Here is a 19,436-nt window from a genome sequence, read left to right as displayed (position 1 = left end):
AAAGGAATTCCTCCTGGTTTTTTGCAGCTTGAATGTTCCCTTTCCAACAGTAAGAGCGGTGTCGGCGATGCTCATGTTATACTTAAAGGCATTTGATAAATGTAAGGTCTATCCTCTGTATCGAGATGGGTATTATTTCTTAGTTCTGTTTTGTCTCTTTCCCCCTCCTCAGAAGTTCCTGCACAGAACCCCAGACTGGCTACAAACCCTCCAGAAGAGGAGAGCGTCTCATTTCACAAACTCTCTTATTTAGGTCATATGAAGGTTTCCGCTCCACGTAGTGAGACAGAAGCACTGCGGGCCATGTCCTCCATGAGAGCACATTGTTCAGCTCCAATCACTGTAACTCTCTACGTTCCCAATGTTGCCGAAGGCTCCGTCAGGTGAGGTTTTGTCAAGGAGAGATAAAATACTACAGAAGACAGGAGCTTGTGTGTCTGTGCGGGATCTGAGTGACAGGATTTCTGAGGATGTACAGAGCCGAGCTTACACCTATATATCATGATCTGAGCTGAAGGAAATCACCGCTGCCAGGATTGATGCAGTGCTGTGTATAATGAGGCAGTCTCAAGTGTTTTTCTTACTCTGAGACAAGGAAGAAGTAGTGTAGTGAGACAGAAGAAGAGTATAAGGGCACATGTTGGTGTCAGCAGTGATCAATCCTCAGGGATTGGGTAGAAGGCGAGGCTGCAGATAATAAAGATCAGGGAAGGAAGACAGTTTTCAACTTTTATTTTGTTAATTTGCGTTAAATTACTTGCAGTCATAGTTGCCAGCTATATTGTAAAAACGGCATCCCTGGGACTTAAAGGGGTGTTCCCGTAACCCTTGTTCACCAACCTGCAGGCTCTGTGCTCTGTTCACTTCCTGGTTTTCTCGGCACATTGGTGGGCGGGTTTCACTTGCTCTGCTATCTGCTATGTTTGCAGTCAGTAATGAGGGATTGGTTGTAAATGCATTACCACAGTGTGAAGCTGATGTAGAGGCTGATGTAGCAGAGCTGGATTTGAGTCAGCTTGCATTACATACAGAGGTAACGGACTCCCTATCTCAGCCCTTTTCAGCCAAATTCAATTAAACCGGCTGATAAGTGGAAGAGCTGAAAATAGACAGCACAGTAATCCCAGAGCTCTCACCTCCCCCCTCCCCTATCTGAGGAGCTCCGTTTTTTGCCTATTTTTCCATTTAGAAATCTTTAGGGGAAATTACAGAGGAATTAACAATACTACAATTAAGAATAGATTTTATTTATATAGCGCCAGGAGATCTGTCCGGTCCTACATAAATATGGTTGTGGTGCTCACAATAAGGTTGTTGTGCATGTAAAAGCACCTAAGTGGTTCACTACTTTGAGTTTTCTATAGATTTTTTTGGATCTATCATGTTCTGTAATAAACTTCTGGTTGTTATTATAAGAGCATGCTCTCGATTTCATCATTCCCGAACTGCCCTTACTTATATTTTCACTTTTAGAAGCCGTCATGTTGTAAACTTCCCGGAGCCATTGACTAATCTGTAATACCCAGCATTGTTTGTTGTTTTCTCCATATCTAATGAATATGTCTTTATTACACCTCTTTCTTGGAGGACCGATTCTGCAAGTACTCGACTCATTATACTCAGTAATAGTTGCCCTTAAATCGAGTAGCCAGTGCTTAAATTAGGGGGAACTCTGGAATAATGGCTTCCCCCGTCAAAACCCCGCCCCCACCACAGCCCTGCCCCACACAAATCAAATCAAATCAAAAATGCTTTATTGACACGTCCGAATAGGTATTTGGCATTGCCAAAGCTAGTAAAGTGGGTGGGTGGGGGGGGGAGTTGGGTTGGGTGGGTGGTGGGTATGGGGGGGGGGGGGGTTCGGTTATAACAGTCCATGGAGTCTCATCTTCCTCTTCGTTGGTGACTGCTATATGGGGAGGTGGGGGTGGGGGTGGGTGGGGCGGGTGTTTTGGGATAAATATAACAGTCCGTGGAGTCTCATCTTCCTCTGGTTTGGTGACAGCTGGACACGTATTGGGCAGCGATCTCCACAGTGGCCTCTTCTTCTCCCAGTAGGATGTAGAGTTTCCTCTTCTCGTCTGCAGATATGAAGTCTGGGATGTGGGCAGAGAGTCTTTGGTAGTAGACGGCCCTCATAGCTGAGTATTTGGTGCAGTGTAGCAGGAAGTGGGTCTCGTCTTCTAGGGCCCCCTGGTCACAGTGCTGGCACAGTCTCTTCTCCCGTGGCTTGTACGTCTGCCTGTATCGCCCCGTCTCTATCTCTAGGTTGTGGGCGCTCAGTCTGTATCGGCTCAGGGTCTGTCTGTGCTTGGGGTGGCGTATTCTCTCCAGGTAGGTGGCCATGGTGTAGTCCCTTTGTAGGGATTGGTACACGGTGAGTTTCTTGGAGTTATTTATTTCGTTTCTCCATTCTTCAATGTACCGCTCTCTATTTGCCTCTGTGGTCGCCTTTATTTCGGCCTTGGTTATCATCTGTTGGAGTTTTTGGTTTGGTGGTTGGCTGCTGTTTGGTTGGTGAATGTCTGGTTTGCTCAGGTGGCTTAGCCATGCTTGGTGGTGGTAGGAGTCAGGCTTGCTCCCCTGGATGTGTGCCTGGAAAGCTAGCGCCCTCTTCTGTATGGTGAGCCATAGGGGGAGTCTACCTAGCTCTGCCCTGCAGGCTATGTTGGTGGTGTTGCGACAGACACGCACATACCTGCACACACTATTATGCCCAATATTAGCATAAATTATGCCCCATAGTGACCCCTGCACACAGTATTATATGCCCCAAGTGACCCCTGCACACAGTATTATATGCCCCATAGTGGCCCCTGCACACAATATTATATGCCCCAAGTGACCCCTGCACACAGTATTATATGCCCCATAGTGACCCCTGCTCACAGTATTATATGCCCCAAGTGACCCCTGCACACAATATTATATGCCCCATAGTGACCCCTGCACACAGTATTATATGCCCCATAGTGACCCCTGCACACAGTATTATATGCCCCATAGTGACCCCTGCACACAGTATTATATGCCCCATAGTGGCCCCTGCACACAGTATTATATGCCCCAAGTGACCCCTGCACACAGTATTATATGCCCCAAGTGACCCCTGCACACAGTATTATATGCCCCAAGTGACCCCTGCACACAGTATTACATGCTCCATTGTAGACACCCATGAACAATTATTGAAAAGACCCCAGAGTATAATAATCGGGAGACCCAGGGCCCAGAGAGGAAACAAAAAAAGCTATTACTTACCTCACCCTGGCTCCGGAGCACTTCCCGCATGTCGGCCATCTTCAGTGTAGGACACCAGACATCACGTAAGCAGGGGGCTTGCATCGCTACGCATAAGGACGCAAGCCCCTGGCCCATGTGGCATCGGAGACATTACCAAGTAGGCCTGAAGCCTTTTGGAGCCCGGAGAGGTAAGTAACAGTGTTTACTATGCTCTGCATTTTGGGTCAAACAATTTCTTAGTTTATTCTGTATAAATTATAAGGTATAAACTAAGAAATTATGCCAGTTTTTCAGTGGTTAGGTGAGTACTCCTCTGGGAATATGAAGGCTTACATATAACCAAATCCATAAGATAGTGATATCCAGTGTCTGTACATAAATGATCACATAAGTCACACATGCAGGAAGATTCAGCTGTTTATACTTTAATAACATAATCTATTTTTCCCTTTGCTTTTCGTTTTAGAATAATGGATCAGTCTACAACTGCAGAAGTCGCCTCCTTCCCAATCTACAAAGTGCTGTTCTGTGTCCGCGGACAGGACGGGACTTCAGAATGTGACTGCTTTGCATTCACTTCACGGGATCTTGACACGGATGAGTTTCAGATCCATGTATTCAGCTGCGAGATCAAAGAGGCGGTAAGCGTTCTGATGCCGCAGTCTTGTAAAAGCTGCTTGTTCCTTTTTCTGAAATTACTTCTTCCCTTAGTCTTCATGTTTTATTCCAAGTCCTGTATAGGGTATTCATTTAGCAACTGCAATTTTTGTAATTTGACATAGCAGAGGAAGGTATTACTGGCGAATATTCAGCATTTTAGCTGATTTGTATCATTTGCTTATGTATTTAATATAATAGAATAGTAACTTTGTACATTACATTACTTATCCTGTACTGATCCTGAGTTACATCCTGTATTATACTCCAGAGCTGCACTCACTATTCTGCTGGTACAGTCACTGTGTACATACATTACATTACTTATCCTGTACTGATCCTGAGTTACATCCTGTATTATACTCCAGAGCTGCGCTCACTATTCTGCTGGTACAGTCACTGTGTACATTCATTACATCACTTATCCTGTACTGATCCTGAGTTATATCTTGTATTATACTCCAGAGCTGCGCTCACTATTCTGCTGGTGCAGTCACTGTGTACATACATTACATTACTTATCCTGTACTGATCCTGAGTTACATCCTGTTTTATACTCCAGAGCTGCGCTCACTATTCTGCTGGTACAGTCACTGTGTACATACATTACATTACTTATCCTGTATTATATCCCAGAGTTGCACTCACTATTCTGCTGGTACAGTCACTGTGTACATACATTACATTACTTATCCTGTACTGATCCTGAGTTACATCCTGTATTATACTCCAGAGCTGCACTCACTATTCTGCTGGTACAGTCACTGTGTACATACATTACATTACTTATCCTGTATTATATCCCAGAGTTGCACTCACTATTCTGCTGGTACAGTCACTGTGTACATACATTACTTATCCTGTACTGATCCTGAGTTACATCCTGTATTATACTCCAGAGCTGCACTCACTATTCTGCTGGTGCAGTCACTGTGTACATACATTACATTACTTTTCCTGTATTATACTCCAGAGCTTTGCTCACTATTCTGCTGGTGCAATCACTGTGTACATACATTACATTACTTATCCTGTACTGATCCTGAGTTACATCCTGTATTATACTCCAGAGCTGCACTCACTATTCTGCTGGTACAGTCACTGTGTACATACATTACTTATCCTGTACTGATCCTGAGTTACATCCTGTATTATACTCCAGAGCTGCACTCACTATTCTGCTGGTACAGTCACTGTGTACATTCATTACATCACTTATCCTGTACCATCCATGATAAAAGGTGATATTGGGTGGTCTTGGCCTCCAAACCCTTGGTCATTTGCTCAGTAAGAAAAAACACGAAGGGGGTTGTCTTGACGAGACAAATTTTAACGTGTACAATTTAGTAGAATAAGTTTCCATTTACAAAATAAATACCCTTATACTAAATGGTCTGGAAATTTTTGAAAAAAATTCTTGTTGATCAGGGCATCGCCCACCCATATATATATGACAAGCAGATGTCATCCAGTCCAGATGGCAGGATATGTCGTGTATTTATAGTGCTTACACGCTACTCCGCAGAACTTTCGATGTCAGATACAGTTCTGGTTAGAAATATCCTTTAATAGATTTACTTAGGCACACAGCTGAACCGCCCGCAGGCCTCAGACGTGACTGTAAAGCTTTTATGGGGAAGTGTCAGGTGATTTGGGTAATAGGACTGTGGTTTCCTTTATTGTATGCACACGTATAAAATTAAGAAGTGAAATTGTACCCAGACTACAGTCCTAAGTCCACCAGCACTTCCGTGTCTTTTTCTTGGTTATGTCCTGAGGCAGGAAGGTAGCCTTGTAAATCTTTTATTGTTTAAAGGGGTATTCTTGTTTTTGATATGTTTAGGATATCTGTAAGGGTCTGACCTCTGAGATTCCAAAAATACTAGTACAGCACTGAATTGCTGGCTTAGTGACAATTCAGATACATTCATTTAGGATGTCTTATAGATTGCTACTGCTATATACATGAGGCCGTGTGTATAGCGGTATTATATAACGCTGATGTCTATGGCTGACATTTCTGTGCAGCTGCCTACATTACACTGGATCTCTTCTGAGATGAATCTCCTTACAATGGCTCCACTTATGTTCCCCTTAAGACATGTCCAGCGTGGTGAAGAATGGTCTATTGTGCAAGACGTCTTAAGTAAAGCCACAAGACAAGCGAGACCATTCTCCCATGGAGAGATCCCCGGTTCAAACAATTACTTCTTCTTTTCTTAAGGAGTTTTGTGTCATTTCTGATCAGTGTTTCTCTCTTTCTTGTTCTTGCATCTGTCTCACAAATGATTTGTCACCATTCCTGACAATACGCAATGGCTTCCTAACCACTAACCTAAACTTTCTTACAACTGATAGTATTTGGGTTATTAAAGGGGTTGTCTTGTTTCTGCTATTGATGACTTATCCTTGAGATAGGTCATTGATAATAGATCTGCAGGGGTCGGGGATGTCGGACCTTCATAGATCTAATATTGATGCCCTATCCGAAGTTGCGGTTCCCGTATTGTTTGCATAGCAGGAGTGGCGCTGCTCACTCGCCGTACAAACTGTTGCATGGTGCAGAAAGTGAAGTGGGATAGAAAGTGTTTTTCAGCGCAGGATTTCACAGAAAGGAGCCAAAATCCATAATAATAGTAAGTGAGGTCAAGTAGACTTGAGTACTCAGCCGCAAACCTCGGATAGCCATGCCACCCCCAGGCTGGAAGTATATCCAAACTCTGACATTGGGATATGCCCACGCTCTGTACAGTGCCTTGCGAAAGTATTCAACCCCCTTGAACTTTTCAACCTTTATATAAAGATATCAAATTTTAATTTTTTAGGGAAGAATCAAGAGACGAAATGTGGCAAAAGGTTGAAAAGTTCAAGGGGGCCGAATACTTTTGCAAGGCACTGTGTAGGCAGTTACCAATTTATTTCTTCATTTCCAGGAGGAATAACAGAGGAACAATTCAAGTCTAAGTTTAATAAAAAAACAAAAACTGAACAATTGCTAATTTATGAAACATACAAGTGTTTACTAATAAACAGATGTCAGATGAGATAACTGGGGTCTCCTTTAACGTTGCCTCTTCTTCTGTCGGTGCAATGGCAGATGGCGTGACACGAGTCCTGAGTATATTTTTGTTATCCTCATAGGTAAGCAGAATACTGTACAGCTTTTATACCGCATTCAAGCGCTCCTCAAAGCCGACTACAGATGTGAAGGATTCCTCCCTGCCAACGCCGGATAGTGATGTGTTCACGTTCACAGTGTCCCTGGAGGTGAAAGAGGATGACGGAAAAGGGAATTTCAGGTACTTGTCGCTCATGTATACCACAATACGTTATTCACTGATGGTACAAGATCATGTACTAAGATATAGTCCTTCAGGCAGTCTGAAGCATATGGCGTGTGCGGTACTTGTAACTGGGTCTAATGGAGATGTCATCTGTAAGCGAGGGAGGGATTTCCTCCATCACTTCCAGAACGAGATCATATAAGTGCTGCTGTTATGTACACCTTCCTCAGATCCTCCTTGTGAGACATCAGGTGTTCACGCAGTGATTCATGCCAGTTATAACATAAAGGGGTGTTTGTGTCAGACATCCGTATCCCATACACGGTGTTAGAGCACGGCACACATTGGACTCGAAATCGATACTGGTTGAGACTGTCCAAGGCTGGGTTCACATGTGGATTTTTAGTCTGTTTTTCACTAGAGATGAGCGAGTACTGTTTGGATCAGCCGATCCGAACAGCACGCTCCATAGAATGATGCTACGTCCATTAATTTCTATGCGAGCGTGTTGATCAGATCGGCTGATCCGAACAGTACTCGCTCATCTCTATTTTTCAGTACTGGACAAATGGACTAAACCACAAAGACAGATCTGTCTAATGACTGACAACACTGGATCCTAAGGGACCTTATTGACTATAATGAGGTCCGCTGGTATCACTTATTTTCACTGTGTATGCAGAACTATCTTGTGTGCAATTTTAGATGGACTCTATGATGGAGGCTGCTTTATTTCAGAAATAACTTTTCCTCTTTTCTAGAAGTGACATCACTTCTGTCGGTCACATGGCCATGCTAAAGCACAGGCATGAGCGGCAACATGATCATGTGATGTCACTTCCTGCGAAGAGAGGGTGGAGCTTTGTAAAAGGAAGCAGCCATGTTTTGTATTCCTGGCTACCCCCTTTAATCCTGATATTACTGCAGTATTACCACTGCTGAGCAGGACAGGGGCGCCCATAAGATTGTATTGAGAGGCGAGGTGGAGGAATGGAAAAGGTGATGTATCAAGCCTTGTACATTAGGTTCCTAGCATACAAAGCATAAAAAACTCGCAATTTTTTGTTCAAAATGTGGTTTTGTCTGAACAAGTTGCATCTTTTTTTAACTCTGCACCGCTTTCTCTACTTTCACGAAAAGTGCGCAGGGAGCAACACGATCCGCCCTGTCATTAAAGGGATTCTACTATTAAATTTTTATTTTTTTTAATTTTTTTTTGTGAATAAGACGTCGGAATAGCCTTTAGAAAGGCTATTCGTCTCTTACCTTTAGACGTGGTCTCCGTTTTTTACCAGTATGCAAATGAGTTTTCTCGCAGCAATGGGGGTGTCCCCACCGCTGCCAGAGAAATGTCTCCAGCGCCGCTGCCTCCTTCTTCCGCAGCGTCATCTTCTTCTGGCGCAGGCTCGTAACTTCTAGGCCTCGGGCAGAGCAGACTGCGCAGGCGCACAGGCCACGGGAAAATGGCCGCTCGCAAAGTATTGTTAGTGGCCATTTTCCTGTGGCCTGTGCGCCTGCGCAGTCTGCTCTGCTAGAAGTTACGAGCCTGCGCCGGAAGAAGACATTGAAGATGACGCGGATGAAGAAGGAGGCGGCGCTGGAGACACTTCTCTGGCAGCGGTGGGGACGCCCCCATTGCTGTTCGAGTGCTGGGGCCCGCCACCATCGCTGCAAGAGAACTCATTTGCATACGGATAAAAACCGGTATTTCTAAGGAATGGCGCAGCGGAGACCACGTCTAAAGGTAAGAGACGAATAGCCTTTCTAAAGGCTATTCCGACATCTTATCCACAAAAAAAAAGGTTTTAATGGTAGAATCCCTTTAATGGAGCCGCACGCACTTTGTGAGCTGATACTTCATTTGACATTGGAATGCAAAGAACCCCAGGTCTCCTAATTGGCGGGGGTCCTAACGGTTCAACCTCTATTGACCAGCAAGTTACCCCGTACCCTTTGGATAGGGGATAACTCGCTGTGACTGGAGTACCCCTTTAAGTGATGAAAATTCTGACATAAAATGAGACCTCTTTCACCTGATCTGGGACGTCTATACATCTGAGCACCTATCTCATGACAGTTTCTCTTGATACGTAGCTCAGCCTACTTTGCCATTACCAGTTCGTTTCTTGAGGAGCTATTTTGAAGCAAATCAGACAGTGTGATCTTCCTTATAATTATGGCTTCCCGCAGCCTTGTCTATTTGACATGCTAATGTCACAGATTACAATGGCTGTCATCACAGTATTCACCAGTCGGGGTGGAAAATTGCCCATTCTGCTTTCAAATAAAAATGTTGTGAAAAGCCTTAAAAATAGATGATTGAGGAAAGCTCTTTTATTCGGCAGTTATTTGTGTCTTAAGGATAAGCAGCTGTAGTTTCACCACAACATGTTTCCTTGTTTCAGCAATTCAATGTCAAATTGCACTTCAATACAGGAATCGCAGAATGAGCGCAGACAAAGAGGTTTATAAGAGCACGTCATGTTCTGCTCAGAAATTATTAGACGTGGCGGAGCTATTAGGGCGACATCTGCCTGTTCAACGTATCAGCGCCTAGGCCACTTCTTAACCCCTAAGGGCTGGACCAGCTTTGGTTTTTCAGCTTCTTTTTTTTTCATTGCAACATTTTTATTAACATAGCTGTAAGGGGGATTTTTGTTTGTTTATTTTTTGCAGGAGAAGTTGTCTTGGTAGATTTGCAGTGGTCTGATTCTCCTTCCATTTCAATATGATTACTTGCACAGTGCTCCTTGGGATGTTTAAAGCTTGGGATATCTTTTTCTATTCAAATCCGGCTTTCAACTTCTCCACAACAGTATCTTGGACCTGCCTGGTGTGTTCCTTGGTCTTCATGATGCTCTCTGTGCTTTAGGCCCCGTTCCCACGGACTAAGTGTCAGAGTGAGGCACTTCAAAACAGATGCAATTGACTTAAATGGGTGCCGTCTTACGCGCACTACACATTGAAATCAATGGGTTAAAGGCTCATTCACACAGAGGGCGGTGGGGTGGATTTTGGCACAGAGAGTGACGCGGGGAGCCTATATAACTGGTCAATCCCTTTAACGTCAGTGCTGAAGAAAACTGAAAGAAGTATAGAAGTGAATGTAGAGGGCTGTGCACATAAAATGCCCTCCCTATAGTCAGGGGACCCCAATTCTGAAGATTGGTTTGGGTCCCGGAGGTGTAACCCTCATCTATGGAGACATTCATGGCGTATCTGTAGGTATACCAGAAATGTATAAGATGAATGCTAACAGACTATATCCACTTTTGCAACCTTTTTTTTCCATTGTCCTAACCTAGCTGACATAAGAAATGGATCAGGTTTGCAATAGGACATCATTAAATATTCCCTTCCATTTTTTAAATTTTTGTTATTTTATTTTTTTTACAGTTTTTTCTATAGTTCCTAGACAGACCTCTAGGATCTTTTACATGGCTAGCTACCAGGTACTGACATTCATAGGAATTTCTTGTTCCCGGTTGACCCGTTAAAAGTCCTGCTGGTCAGTCGCCAACCAAGCAAGCCAACCAACAACCCCAACAGATTAGCTGTACTTGGATGAGGGCCGATTCTGTCCATGATGTCACATTCATTCATCGCATGGTCTTTTTTGCAGCTCCGTCTCAGTCTTTTCCTACGTCTTTTGGTTTGAAATGTGTAGTACATGCGGGCGATGTAAGGAAGACATCACAAATATAGGCATCATAGACATCTACAATATAACAGACTTTATTTATTTTTGTTGTGTTAACAGCCCAGTGCCAAAAGATCGGGATAAACTCTTCTTCAAACTTAAACAAGGACTGGAGAAGAAAGTTGTGATCACTATCCAGCAGCTGTCAAATAAGGAACTCGTAGTGGAAAGGTGAGCCAAATGGAAGCATCATAAAGGACTTTGTCTTATAGCAAAAAACATTGCTTTAAAGTGTGTGGGGAACATTTTTGTAATATAATTTATTAACCTATCTAACTTCCTTTTACTAGAAAACAGGCAGTTCCCGTTAGCAATGCTCTAACTAAGCATTTTCAGAGAAACACTGCCTGTACACCTGTATTCAATACAGCATGGAGATATGAAGCATTTACCAAAAGTGGTATGGTCACTGGAAATGGCTGTATCTTTGGTTGTTTGCCACCTAGAAAAATGGTTCTGGTGTCACAAGAAAGCTGAGTTTCTTATCTTTGGCTATTACCTGTACTAACTGTAACAGAAACATGACACATTACTGATATTCACTAGGACAGTAATGGAGAACCTTTTAGAGACTGAGTGCCCAAACTGCAACCCAAAGCTCACTAAATGATTGCAAAGTGCCAACACATCAATTTAACCTTAATATTGTGCGGATCCACAAGTGCGGACAATTAAGGACCCACAAAATACAGTCGTGTGAATGGGGCTTTACAGAGCTTTCAGTTATAGAAACTATTTTGTACTGCATTTGGTATCATTTTGAACAATTAATTTTCACTACTTACATCACACTGATCTGTTTTATAGTGACCGTGCAATGTTATTATGACCTATAATAGTATCATGTCTGCTATATAACCGAAACCGTGTGATATAAATAGTGAAGGGCCCCCATTCAGTCCAATCTGCTTCACAGTGGACCACACACAGTACATTTTGCTCCACAGTGGCCTCCACACAGTATAATCTGCTCCACAGTGGCCCCCACACAGTATAATCTGCTCCACAGTGACCTCCACACAGTATAATGTGCTCCACAGTGGCCCGCACACAGTATAATCTGCTCCACAGTGACCTCCACACAGTATAATATGCTCCACAGTGGCCTCCACACAGTATAATCTGCTCCACAGTGGCCCCCACACAGTATAATCTGCTCCACAGTGGCCCCCACACAGTATAATCTGCTCCACAGTGACCCCCCCCCCCACAATATGATTAGTGCCACAGATGGGTGCTCAAAGAGAGGGCTCTGAGTGCCACATCCTGCACCCGTGCCATAGGTTCACCAACAGATAGATTAATAAAGTATATTGCAGAAATGGTCACCAAACACCCTCCGACACATCCCAAAAAATAAAATGGTAGTTATATTTTATACAAGCACAAGTTATCCTGTGTTCATTGGATAGAGGATAACCTGCCGATCAGTGTGGATTTAACCACTCAGGCCCCCATCGATCGGAGAATTTTGGGCATAGCCTACGTCTACCTCCAGTGTTCAAACTGAAGTGAATGGAGTAGTGCAGTCATTGCCTGACCACTCTGTTATCACCACTTCATACAGAACGAGAGACCAAAATCGCCATTGTTTTTTTGGGTTTGTTTTACATATCGTTCTTTTTGCACTATAAATGACTTCATGACTTTATACTACATGTCGGTATGGTTACACAGATACCATATTTATATATATATTCTCTACCTTTCCTGCCGATGCGGCCTTCAAAATGTCGTTTTCAGGCACCAGTTTCCTAGTAACCGGTCTGTTTTAATTTTCCTCGGGCCTTCACTGAAGGCCATGGCGGCACAGAGTGGAGGGCGCAATAGGAGCAAGACGGCTGCGCGGTTCTCATTGTGTGCTTTTATTCAGTGCCTTACTGTCATAATAAGTGTTTGTCACCTAGTTGTTATCTAAAATGACCTCACTGACCACTATGGACCTAAAATATACCTTACTTAGGATGTGTCAGAACCATTTATAATGGAAACCACAACTCACTGCCGGATCTATGGTTTGATGGCTCACCACATTGCAGTGGAGTAATTTGGGGTTCGGTCATGGAGTACAATGTTGCCCAGCTGATTTAGAAGGAGTGTTAGGAGTAGTTCACACATAAATAACGTCTGCCGACTCGGGGCACATTCCGACAATCACCGTTAATTTTCCACTTCGTAATCACATAGGCCACTGTCAGTTTTGGGTAATTCATTTCGTTTGCTGTGTCCCTTAAAGAGGACCTTTCATCAGATTGGGCACAGGCAGTTCCATATACTGCTGGAAAGCCGACAGTGCGCTGAATTCAGCGCACTATCGGCTTTCCTGATCTGTGCCCCGGGTAAAGCGCTATCAGTCCCGGTACCGTAGCTCTTTACAGTCAGAAGGGCCTTTCTGACAGTCTGTCTGGAACGTCCTTCTCCAACCATTCAGCCTATCGCACTGCACTGCGTGAGCGGTGAGGAACGCCCCTCCTCCCTCCTGATAATACTCGTCTATGGACGAGCTGTGTGAGCAGAGGGAGGGGGAGTTCCTCCCCGGTCTCAGAGCACGGCACGGTAGGCGCTGCTGTGGAGAAGGACGTACCTGACAGACTGTCAGAAACGCCCTTCCGAATGTAAAGAGCTACGGTACCGGGACCGATAGCGCTTTGCCTGGGGCACAGATCGGGAAAGCCGACAGTGTGCTGAATTCAGCGCACTGTCAGCTTTCCAGCAGTATATAGAACTGCCTGTGCCCGATCTGATGAAAGGTCCTCTTTAAGACCATTTCTGTGGTACCCCACAATTACCCCTTTCTCGAAACGGACAACTCTGCACTTCGTGGCATCTTGCATGTGACTAATGCTAATGCTGTTTCCTATTTATCAGCAGAAGGCGTGACATGTATCACGACCGCAGATACTGTATCTTCATTTGCATGGGGGTCCAAATACTTATTGGTAGACAGCGTATATACACAAGGCATTGGCTTTCCATTGTGGCATTCCGCTGCTGCTTAGGCATCCTGCTGCAATCTCTGCCTCCAATTGAAACCCCTAGGAGGCAGATTTGGAGTGGAATCTGCTGAGAATTCGGGGGCCGAATCCACCCCTAGATTCACAGTAAATTCCTCCGTGTGATTGTACCCTTACAGTTTGTCCAACTAGAGTTTTTCACAAAGATTCCAACATGGAGAACATCTCTAAAGAAGAGCCCTGCCATCATGCAGGATTTTTATATTCTGTTACAATAGGAAACAAACATAACAGAAGGCGGCGTCCATCATGTCGTTTATGTTGTAGTCAGTGAGAATGGACACCGATGGAGGGGGCCCTGTCATCATCAGTCACTCTATTAACGTTAGTGTTTGTTGCTCATATCCTATGACGGATCAGACCAATGGTCATCAGTAGCGTGAACATCCCCTTAGTTCCATTAAATGGGGCTAATCAGTACAAAACTGCAAAAATACACATCTGATGTTATTTTCTGATGTACATTTTTTGCCTTGTGATCATCCTGTAGAAAGTAACATGACATAAATAGAAAAAAAACTAGTATGCTTATAAAGTATCTGAATAATCTGGATTTTCACATTTTTTATTGCATGACCTAATTTCTATGATCATCGATTGCTTATTCAGGGAATATACTACTGAGTAATTGTGCTCGGTTGTAGCTTGTCATCCCCGGGAGTATATGTTAGTATTCCAGCAGGTGGGGGTATTGTCTAGTAGAATATACATGGCTTTATCCAGTGACTAGTCAATGCATTGCTGTGATCATTTTATTTTTTGATATGTAGTTTATTAATGCTGGTAATTTTATCACCTTTAGGGTGCATTCACACTGAGTAAACGCTAGCTTATTCTGAACGTAAAACACGTTCAGAATAAGCGGCGTCTAAAGCAGCTCCATTCATTTCTATGGGAGCGGGGATACGAGCGCTCCCCATAGAAATGAATGGGCTGCTTCTTTCACTCCGTGCAGTCCCATTGAAGTGAATGGGGAGTGCCGGCGTATACGGCAAGCTCTGCTCATGCCGGAGCGTACACGCCGGCACTTCCCATTCACTTCAATGGGACTGCACGGAGTGAAAGAAGCAGCCCATTCATTTCTATGGGGAGCGCTCGTATCCCCGCTCCCATAGAAATGAATGGAGCTGCTTTAGACGCCGCTTATTCTGAACGTGTTTTACGTTCAGAATAAGCTAGCGTTTACTCAGTGTGAATTCACCCTTACAGTAGATTAATGCCGCCCTGTCATGCTGGTGTCACCGCTGCAAAATAATCTTTGGATAGTTTTACAGAGAAGTATATATCGCGTTGTGTTACTCCTATTCTGAGTCCTCAGTGATGTTACCATTGTGCTCCATTGTATAGTGCAAGGCTGTGATGTTGGTAGGCCAAACCGCTGAATCTGACTTTAGTTATATCAGATGTAGTGCTCCCGTATGGCAGTGATGTGCTCCCATACGGAGGTGATGTGCTCCCATACGGAGGTGATGTGCTCCCATACGGAGGTGATGTGCTCCCGTATGGAGGTGATGTGCTCCCGTATGGAGGTGATGTGCTCTCGTATGGAGGTGATGTGCTCCTGTATGGAGGTGATGTGCTCCCATACAGAGGTGATGTGCTCCCATACAGAGGTGATGTGCTCCTGTATGGAGGTGATGTGCTCCTGCATGGAGGTGATGTGCTCCCGTATGGAGGTGATGTGCTCCCGTATGGAGGTGATGTGCTCTCGTATGGAGGTGATGTGCTCTCATACAGAGGTGTTGTGCTCTCGTATGGAGGTGATGTGCTCCTGTATGGAGGTGATGTGCTCCTGTATGGAGGTGATGTGCTCCTGCATGGAGGTGATGTGCTCCTGTATGGAGGTGATGTGCTTCCATATGGAGGTGTTGTGCTCCCGTATGGAGGTGATGTGCTCCCATACGGAGGTGTTGTGCTCCCATACGGAGGTGATGTGCTTCCATTTGGAGGTTATGTGCTTCCGTATGGAGGTTATGTGCTCCCGTATGGAGGTGTTGTGCTCCCATATGGAGGTGTTGTGCTCCCATATGGTGTTAAATATGCTGCCATGAAGAGCAGAAGGTGGAGCGCGCCTTTCTATGTGCCACAATACCATGGTGAATTTCATACATATCTCCCTGCAGGAGATGTAGGCAGGGCTGTGGAGTCGGTAACCAAACCACTTACACCTCTATTTTTCCACAGCCTGACCCCGACTCCTTCTGTTCATGGTCAGTCAGAAGCAGTAATTCATTAAACCCTTTCCGAAATCTGCTTTATTATCCGCCATAGCTATTGGGTCACATACATGTAGAGTTCATATTTTTTGATGTGTTAGGGGGACTTCACACGGAGTAACGTGCCGCGTGATGTAGCACGTATACGCCGTGTGAGATTTTGCGGGCCGTATACGCTCCCATTGATTTCAATGGGAGCGTGGATCGTAAACGCCGCGTTATTTTGCGGCCGCAAAATCACAGCCACAAAATAACGCAGCGTTTGTGATCCACGCTCCCATTGAAATCAATGGGAGCGTATACGGCCCGCAAAATCTTACACGGCATATACGTGCCACATCACGCGGCAAGTTACGCCGTGTGAACTCCCCCTTACATGAGTTGTTGCCAATTTTCGATGCAGAATCCATGCCGGATATCCACTACAGATCCACCATGTATGCCCATGGCTTGTGTGAAAGAAAAAGTGGCATTGTTGCTAATGGCAACCATTCAGAGGCCATGTTTTATTTTCTACACTCAGAATCCGAAAGTTGAGACCTGATATGTTGCTATGGGCAAGGAGGCCATTGTTGTACCTGGTTACCACAGTGTGAATCATGGTCATTATTAGTTCGTATAGCGCACCCATTGGGGCAAATCCATCATTCCCTCATACTAGAAAATTGACGTAGATGGTGGACCACATCCTCTTCACCAGTTGGGCCGTTTATAAAGCCTGGCATGCGATACGCCAGTTATTTTAATAATGAATATACCCCATTGTTTCCTAGCCATGAGAGGCAGCCATTTTGTGAAATGGATCAGCCGTTTCACAATTAACGATTAAGCACAGAAATGTCCGCCTGCCTGCGTAGACAAATCCGTCCAGAAAGCGTCTGATCTTTCAGTTCTTGGAAAGCCGAATACGAGAAACATTTGCCAGTCCTTTATTCATCATCAGAGAAAAAGGATTAGCATTAAAATAGAATAATATAATCCGTGTAAAATGCATTCTCAGCCAGCAGGTGTTTTTGTCTTTCGGCTTCATCCAGTCACAGAACACATCCAATTGCCATTTAGATGTCAGTTGTGTTAAATTAAAGCCCTGTAAAACCCTCATCCAATTGCGTGAAAGCCAGGCGCAATTATACAGGAGTCGCATCCACCAGACTAAAATATGCATTTAACCTTTTCCTGCGGTTTTATGGCTTTTCGCCCTTTCGAAGCTTTAAGGAGGAATTCCTGTTGTTAATAAATTGCAGAAAAATGAAAATAGTTTTTGTCTCGTTGCAGGGATACGCCTGTAAATATATAGGACTTTTAGGTTTGTCAAAGAGGAGAACGATATAAAAGGAAGGGTGGGATTTCTAGTCACTTTTTTTCTCTGGGTTTTTGGTGATGGCAATGAGTAGAAGTCAGGACTGCACTCCTGGTTCAAGCAGTAAGGTATAACTGGTGCTCGCCATCCTGTGGGGTCTAGTCCAGGGGTCCTCAAACTTTTGAAACAGGGGGCCAGTTCACTGTCCATCAGACCTTTGGAGGGCAGAAATATACAGTAGTTTAAAAAATGTAAGATTATACGCTCCACAGTAGCTCCCCCCACAGTATTATACGCTCCACAGCAGGCCCTCCACAGTATTATATGCTCCTCAGTATGCCCCCCACACGCAGTATTATATGCGGGTCGCGGCCTACACTGACTGCTATCAGATGTATGGACATTTGCACATACAGCTGAAAGCAGCGATCGGATTCCCTGTAGTGAGCGATTCGGGCGATGGAGCTTGTCCTCGGTAGGCCGCATGTAGTTTGAGGACCCCTGGTCTAGTCTAATAAGGCACAAGAATGGAGGCCACACACAGGCGATGTTCTTAAACACCAGGCCTTATAATTCGGTATGCCACATTTTGGCCTTGGCCCAGTCTATGTTGAGGCCAGAGCATTGCATACTGCATAAAACCCACCGCTGGCGCCTCTCTTCTTGTTTTTGGGGAAGACCGTCTCTGTACAGTGCCACAGAATATGTTGGTGGCATAGAAGTAACAGGGAAAAAATAATTCATTGATCTTTCATTCAATGGCAGTAACCACTGCATAGGTAAAATAACTGCTTAATATGATGAGGCATGTACCGCATAAAAAGTATTGAGCAACGTGACTCATTTTATTACCCTCACCATTTTAGTGCAAATTTCTGGATCAGATTAGGGTTGATGGGAGCCCCTAGCCAAAAACAATATGGTGTGGGAGGGGGACGTTCCACTTGTGGCACCCAGACCCCACCTAACCCCTGCAGCAGTCATATAGAAAGAAGGTAGGCCTTCAACAGAGTCCAGGAAATTAAAGCCCTGCTCCATAACTGCTCCGAATCGACCAGGAAATTTCTACAAACTGTCTTCTTTAGGGTTAATTTATGCAAACGCCCCTCCCGTTCCAGCTTTGTTCCACCCATTTCTTAGGATTATTGACATCCTCACCAAAGTCTATGGGAGCAATGGTAGACAGCTGTGCCATTTCAGAAGATCCTTCCTTCTTTTTTCGGGAGGATGTGATCACAAAATGGCCATCAGAGATAGTGATGGTGGAGGAGCAGAATACAGGTTGTTGCCTTATGACAATGCAATAATCTATATTTTGCAGGGAATTTCACCCCTTCCTCAGATTTGCAGGATTTCAGGGTGCCTCCCAAAACTTAAAGTTGTGTTCACATTTGCGCTGGTGTCTTAGTTGGGGACTTCATTGCAATGTCCACCTGAAATCAGCGGACGAAAAGTCCTGCATGCAAAGTTTTTTTCCACCGCTGGTCTCATTTTTAAAACCGTGGACAATGGACGGACCCCATATAGTCTATGGGGCCTGTTGGACTCTATATGTCATCGTTATTTTAGTCGTCCACCTGTCCAATGTTCTGGTCCTCCAATGGACCAGAACATTAGACCACCAACCAAAGCTAATGTGAACTTAGCTTAAGGCCTCATTTTTTTTTTTTGTAGAATTACCAGTAATATATTACAGAATATACATGTAAATCTCCCTATATATTAAGTGTCTTCATAATGTGATGTGGTATCTGAAAATTTCTGAAATGAGTTTGAGCCATAAAATGTCTTCCTGAACCTGTGGGCGCTGCGAACACCTTTTTAGGAAAGGTTAAATGGCTCTCTCTTCTCCTCATTGATTTTCAAGGCTTTGTCATGGAAACTGGAGTTTTGATACTCGGAACTCAATGAAAGTTAGATGCGGGCGAATGTCCGGGTATGGTGAAAGAACATGATTTTCTATAAAACGTGCCTCACGAACCTGGCTAATTGTTAGAAGTATGTGTCACTGCCAGATGATGT

The 19,436-nt window shown here is 44.3% G+C and overlaps 1 protein-coding gene across 3 annotated transcripts in view; it reads left to right on the top strand.

The window, feature by feature from the left end:
* RABGAP1L (RAB GTPase activating protein 1 like) overlaps positions 1 to 19,436 on the top strand; it is a 210,844-nt gene that overhangs the window by 22,611 nt on the left and 168,797 nt on the right. For all 3 annotated transcript variants that reach the window (XM_075287099.1, XM_075287100.1, XM_075287101.1), the window contains exons 4-7: positions 173 to 383; positions 3,710 to 3,884; positions 7,042 to 7,199; positions 10,945 to 11,055. In XM_075287099.1, coding sequence (XP_075143200.1) covers positions 173 to 383; positions 3,710 to 3,884; positions 7,042 to 7,199; positions 10,945 to 11,055 — 655 coding nt within the window. The remainder of the gene's footprint in view (positions 1 to 172; positions 384 to 3,709; positions 3,885 to 7,041; positions 7,200 to 10,944; positions 11,056 to 19,436) is intronic.

Source organism: Leptodactylus fuscus, chromosome 9 (genome assembly GCF_031893055.1).
Source record: "Leptodactylus fuscus isolate aLepFus1 chromosome 9, aLepFus1.hap2, whole genome shotgun sequence".
Classification (NCBI taxonomy): Eukaryota; Metazoa; Chordata; class Amphibia; order Anura; family Leptodactylidae; genus Leptodactylus; species Leptodactylus fuscus.
This window is presented reverse-complemented; position numbering and strand designations above follow the sequence as displayed.